At 49.8% G+C, this 6,480-nt stretch overlaps 1 protein-coding gene and 1 pseudogene across 1 annotated transcript, besides 5 other annotated features; both read left to right on the top strand.

The window, feature by feature from the left end:
• Tc00.1047053508449.31 (trans-sialidase, putative) lies at positions 1–643 on the top strand (the record flags this gene model as incomplete). The annotated part of the gene is made up of 1 exon (XM_799596.1): positions 1–643. A coding segment is annotated over one exon (643 nt), but the record flags the coding sequence as incomplete, so codon positions are not given.
• Positions 1–6,480: a sequence feature (areas not merged during assembly with more than two copies in the genome that could not be assigned to a particular haplotype).
• Positions 1,107–1,161: a sequence feature (A-rich).
• Positions 1,264–1,315: a sequence feature (A-rich).
• Tc00.1047053508449.20 lies at positions 2,821–5,607 on the top strand (annotated as a pseudogene).
• Positions 6,177–6,356: a repeat region.
• Positions 6,354–6,480: a microsatellite.

Raw genomic sequence — 6,480 nt, 5'->3', positions numbered from 1 at the left:
GGAGCCTGACTCCAGGGCAATGTGGCCTGTGAACACTTGGGCTAATAATGTGCGTCATATATCCTTGAGCCACAACTTCACGCTTGTGGCGTCGGTGACCATCGAAGAGGCTCCGAGTGAGGACGCTCCTCTACTGGGTGCGGCGTTGGGGGAAACTAATTCCCCGCTTACCATGGGAATCTTGTATACCGCGGATAAAGAATGGGCAACTATATTCAAAAGCAAGAAGACAACAAAAAGTGGCACTTGGGAGCCGAAGAAAGAATACCAAGTGGCACTCATGCTGCAAGGTAACAAGATCTCCGTGTACGTTGATGGCAAGTCGCTGGGGGAGGAAGAATTGCCGTTAACAGGTGAGAGGCCACTTGAGTATTTAAGATTTTGCTTTGGCGCGTGCGGTATAAAAAACTCTCCTGTGACGGTGGCGAACGTCTTTCTGTACAACCGCCCACTGAATTCCACTGAGATGAATGCAATCAAGGAAAGGAAACCCAAAGAAGAAAAAGGAAGCGGTGACGGTGAAGATAAAAAAGGAAGCGGTGACGGTGAAGATAAAAAAAGAAGCGGTGACGGCTCCATGCGTGAAGGTATGTCTCGGGTGCTGCTGCTTCTGCTGGGGATGTGGGGCATTGCGGCCATTTAATGAGAAATCGCAGTGAGGATTTCCTGCCACCAGCGGGAGCTATATGTATCTCTCCACTCACTCTTCGAAATAATTGACTTTTGTGTGGATGCAACTTTTGTTTTATCCGTTTTTATTGTCGATTGGACTACCCCTTTCTGTCCGTGCAAGTCGCTATGTAAATGGCGTGCTCTCCCTCCTGGGACTGCACCGCGAGGTATTTGTTTTTGCTTTATTTTATATGCTTGTTTTTTTTTGTATAGTGGAATATTTTGAGATTGGCGGGATGTCTTTGGTGTTTCCGTCGGCCGACGACAGGTGCAGTCGGCATTGAGCGCCACGACGATGGTGCGGTGAAGAAGGGATTTAAGATGTGCAGCAACGCACTGAATGTCCGAATGAAATGTGGGTGTTGTGTGGACACCAGGAGGCTGAACGGCTGAAGCAAATATATTTTTACTTTTGCGGGAAGAATATACACGTGTTTTTTTTTTGTTTTTGTTTTTTTTCGTCACGATTTTTTTCTTTTTTCTTTTTTTGTTATATTTCTATGGGTGTGGAAACTGCTTCAAGGAATCTTTTTTTTTTCGTTTCAATTTTCTTGTTTTTTGTGAGCGTGAAAAACTTCTTCAAGGGGACTGTTTTTTGCGTTTTAATTTCTGTTTTTTTAACTTTTTTTTTTTTTGTTTCTTTAAGCGTCTTGTGGGTTGCCGTGCCATCTCGAGCCTTATTGGCCTTCTCTTCTCCTCTTTGTCCGTCCTGCACCTCTGCTGCGTGTTTTTCTGTCCTTTCACGTGCGTGGCTCTCTCTTTTTTTTTTTTTTTTTTTGCGTTGCTGTGGGTGATCCCTGCGTGGTGTGCGTGTGGCCCCAAAACAAAGTTGTCCGAGGGCACACCTGTCGGCACGATGGCCGCAGCGTGTGGCAGTCACTCTGTTCTCTCGGAGAATATGCTGCCACGTTTTCACGTGTGTGTTGTTTCGGGGACAATGTGCCGGCGGCTGTGTGATTGCCGAATGGAGGGAGAGGAGTGGAGGGAGTTGCGTGAGCGCAGCGGTCAAGGGTCGCGCTGGGTGTCTCGCCGCGGAGGGCACTGTCCACCCAGCCCAGCACCGCTCGTGCCGGGCACCCTCTATCACACCGCAGCATCGTAGTCGACGCCAGCAGCACGCAACGAGGCAGTGGATGCCACCACCGCCACGAGTGCGACCGGAAGAGAACATGTCTGCTGTTACGTTCCGAGGGGACACGACGCGTGGCACAGTGGCGTGCCCAAAACCTCCTCGCGGACTCCGCACACGACACCGGGCACTGACCGCGGAGTGTCTGCGTCATGGAGGACACTGCGGTGGAGTCCCTCCCTCCCTCCAGGTGGACGGACGCCTGATTTTCTTCTCGTTCTTACTCAGGCGGATGGCTGCGCGATGACACCACAACGAGGCAGTTGTTTTTACCATGGAGGGGTAATGTCTGCAGGGTTACGCATTGGGAATATGAATGGCGAATGCAGTAAGAAAGGGAGCGTTATGGTTCTTTTGTGCTGTGCGAATTGCGGGAATTTTTCATAAAGCATGTAATTTGTTTTTTTCGTTTTTCTTGTGTGGGGAAACTGCCATGATGCATCGCTGTTGCGGAGTTTACGATTTGGGGTTCCTGCGTGTGGCCGCTGCACCGATTTCTCCAACTTTTGTGTGTTTGTTAAGTTTATGTGCCCACGTCCTTTTGTCAAGTGTGTGCGGTGACGGCGGTGCCACAGGGGTGCGGACCGTAACGAACGGGATGCGTGGGCGAACCCTCCGTGCGCACCACGTTGTTGTTGTTGTTGGCTCTCTCCAACACTGTGCTGGGTGAATGGCATTCACTCGCCGTCGTTGCGGCGGTCCTTGTGCATTTTGTGTGCATTTCACACCGTGTAGGTGACTCTCGTGCTGAGGCTGTCAGTCATTCCTGTGCGTATTTTATTATAGTCTTCCTTTTGACTGCTGGTTAGTATTCATTTTTAACTCAACCCAACTACGAAATCAAAGGTAAACAATGCCTGGAAATCAAGCGTCTGCTGTGCCGTCACACTGTGTGGATGAGTCTCTTGTTTTGGCTGCCAGTCATTCCTTTGATTATCTTCTTTCTTTTTTATTCTTCTCTCGTTTGTTGGCTAGTATTCAGCTTTAACTTAATCCAACCAAGAAAACAAAGGGAAAAAATGCCTCCAAAGCGCAATAGAGTGCAAGGTGGCAATGCCAGGAGTCGAGCGTCTGCCGCGCCGCAGGGAGTTCGTCAGAGGAGAGCGAGGCCGGAGTCTGAGGGTGAGACAGATCAACCCGCTGCGACACACATAAGAGTGGAGGAAGCGCGGCAACAACAGTTTACCATGAACGGCACCGTGAAGGACATCCTGCTGGAGGGAAGCACTAACAGGACCGACATGAAGCTGAATAATTTCCTTCGGAATTATGTTGGCGGTAGGGCGGCCGTTGGTGAAGACTCCAATGTGACGATGCAGGTGTTTGTTCAGGAGCCGGATGCTTACGTACAAGACCAGCGGCTTCTTGGAAGAATTTTTAATTTAACAGAGTACCAGGTGTACAAACTTCATCACAAGGGTGTGCACTTTCTCGAGCAATGGAGGGACTATGAAGGAAAGGATACGGTCGCTCCACTTGCAAGGAGAAAACTAAACGGAGTTCTCACTCAGGTACTGAGTGAAGCGAGGCGTGAGGCAGGAGAAAGGGCAAGGCGGGAAAAACAATTAGAATTTACCCTAACTACTACGGTCGAAGATGTACTGTTTAAAGGAAGAGTTTGCGTCAAGGACATGAAGCTGAATGATTTTCTTACGCTGGAAATGGACGGCAAAGGCATTTTGCGCGCCAATCAGGATGTCTTGTTGGAGGATTTTTTTAGTGATCCCACGAGGTATATCCACGATGCGGGAGTATTGGTCGAAGTACAGGCATCAGATGCTTATGCGAGGATGGAGGGGACTGTGAGGGAGGAAATGTATTTGGAAGAAGCTGTACGCAGGCTTTGCGAGAAAGGTGTCAGCAATCTACTGAAGTGGTCATTAGCTGCCGGGGAGGTAAAAGCAAATGCTCATAACCTCACCATACGTTTATTGGATGCAGCCTTCATTGAATTGATGAGCCCAATGACGAAGAGTGCACCGATGAAACTGGAGGGATTGTACGAGTCTGTGTACAATGCGAGGTGGCATCATGTCTTGGAAGTATGTGACGGCGAGGAGACGGGACTGGAGGTGAGGGAGGGGGAACCACCGCAGTCATGGACGTACAAGGCAGTTGGCCGAACCCTCGAAAAGGATGACGGTGTGGAGCAATCCGGGGCACCACGTCCCAGGCTGATGGTGCTCACCTCGGAGAGGGGATGGCCGTACTCGTGGGAGGAGAATAATTCCATTCGTGACTGCTATGTGAACTGTGAGGTGGATCGAGTGTGGCAGATCGTCAAGGGCGATCTCACCGAATTGTTCAGCACTCGCGGTGGGACCGACTTTAAGCCCAAGAAGCGTGTGTTGATTGGGACGCCCGGGATCGGGAAATCGATGAATGCCGGCTCGTACCTCCTCTACCAGCTGCTGCACTGCGATGCGGAGAGACTCCAAGTGGTTGCGTACGTTATTGGGAGAAAAGCATTTCTGTTTGACAAGATCACAAAAACGGTGTCGACGTACAAGGGTGACCCCAGGATTGAGGATGTTGTAAAAATTTTTTCTTTGCGTGGGGTTTTAAGGGGTATTTTATCTACGACGTGGCATTGAAGGGTTGTCAACCGCCTGCCGGTTTGCCTTGCAAGGGATGGGGCATGATTGTGGTGACACCACCAGACAAAAACGAAAATGAACGGTGGACAAAAAAAATGGACGCTACTGCAATCGTAACGAATTGTCCCGAAGAAAACGATGTGAGGGCAATGTGCATTTGGATGAAGCGCAATCAGATTCCGCAGGAGCAAGCGGAATACTGGAAGGAGGTGAGGGGCCGCATGAATAACGTGGGACCAATTCTCCGCTTCATATTTGGCAAACAGGCATGTGATGACCGCATTAAGGCGTGTCAGCAGGCCGTGGATGGGTCGACCGCCTCTGAATTAGAGCGTAATTTGGGTATTGGCTGCTGTTACTCGTCCAATGACAATGACTTGTCTCGAAAGCTTGTGAGGGTTGTCCGAGTACGACGAGGAAACAACATTGGATCGCCTCTGAATTTGCTGGTATCTCCCCATCTCGAAGGTGAAACATTGTCCAGGTTGGAGAGTGAAATGAAGCAGTCCGATTTTATTTTTTTTGTTTTGAGGTTCTGGGATTATGCCCCACCATATCTTATTGGAAAGTGTGCCGTATCCGCATTTTTGAATGAGGATTTACTGCGTGCGATAAGACTTAAAATCAAGGAACTGAGGCCACCAGGACGACGTGAGTCACACAGCTGTGCGCTGAAAGAGCACTCAGACAAGAGCTTCACCAGAAAAGAGGTTCTGCCGCCACCGGAACGCCTTTCCAATCCGGTTGCTATGGACCACTGGGTGCTGTACGAGCCTAAAGGCAAAAGCGTTCCACTGGTAGACGGCTTTTTCTTTGTGGACTCAAATCCAATGACGCTGGTTGGGCTGCGGATGACTACGGCGGGTGGGCACCGCACGATAGCCAGCACTGTGCGGCAGTTCACTGAGTGCCTGGCGGCATATTTTAGTGGTTGGGAGGAGTTATCTCGAGACATGTCGTGGGATATTATTTATGTGCAGCACGCAGACAGCACGCCGATGAATGGCTGGCGGAGATGTGATGTTGTAAATTTTGATAATGTGAGCCGCGATGAAAACCGTGAGATTCGGCGTTCTGGAAGGAAGAGGTGCGCCAGTACCAAGTGTCAATATCATCCAGAGACTTTAGAAGTGACGAAGCACTCCGAAGTGTGGAAGAACCGTCGAAATAGGAAAACAAATTGGGGAAAGGGCAATTTTGATTTGTGGTAAAGAAATATTGTGGGAGTTATATAGTTTTGGATGCTTGTGTGTGCATGCGGTGAGGGTGCACCAGTCCCATGCGGCAGCACCGAACACAAATGCCAAAATGTCCAACGCTATCGAACATAACAGTGACCGAAGAAATTAGGGAGGGAAAGGGGTTGTTTGGTTTCTGGTGAAAAGTATTGGGTGATTTTCTTATAGTGTGTTAATTGTGTGTGTGCAAAAGAGGCATGATTGGAGAATTGCAGGGTATTTGGGAATCATTGTGGCTGGCGGTGTCACGGCGTTATTGCATTGTCCATTTTATTCTATTGTGTTCTGATTCCCATCACTGACAGAAGCATTTTTAAGGGATGGACGAAGCATAAGTTTTATTGAGGAACCGGTGTGCTCCGTGTGACCGCGTGGGGTGAGACGCCGCATCATGGATGGATGAGGATCCGCTTCTGCGTGTGGCACTTTGGGTGATTGCTTGCTCGGTGTGCGTTGTCTGCGGGCTGTGGCTGTATCGTTGGCCGTGGGATTGAACTGGAGGCGGTGGCGGTGTGGGTTTGTTGTGTGGCTGCCGTCTCGCAGTTTATGCAAACCGTGAGCCGCAACTGCTGTGAAAGGCCGCGTCTTCTCAGTGTGGAGTTATTGCCGTTGTGGGGTGTATTTGAGCATGTTTTTCGTTATATGAGTGCTGGGCGTGTTTTACCGGAGCGCCGGGCGCGACCATCTGCCATGGCCAATTTGTATGGTTGAGCGCGCGGGTTAGGGTTAGGGTTAGGGTTAGGGTTAGGGTTAGGGTTAGGGTTAGGGTTAGGGTTAGGGTTAGGGTTAGGGTTAGGGTTAGGGTTAGGGTTAGGGTTAGGGTTAGGGTTAGGGTTAGGGTTAG

Source organism: Trypanosoma cruzi, genomic scaffold (genome assembly GCF_000209065.1).
Source record: "Trypanosoma cruzi strain CL Brener 1047053516843 genomic scaffold, whole genome shotgun sequence".
In the NCBI taxonomy this organism is placed as follows: domain Eukaryota; phylum Euglenozoa; class Kinetoplastea; order Trypanosomatida; family Trypanosomatidae; genus Trypanosoma; species Trypanosoma cruzi.
Note: the sequence above shows the minus strand (reverse complement) of the source record. Positions and strands in the feature narration are given on the sequence as shown.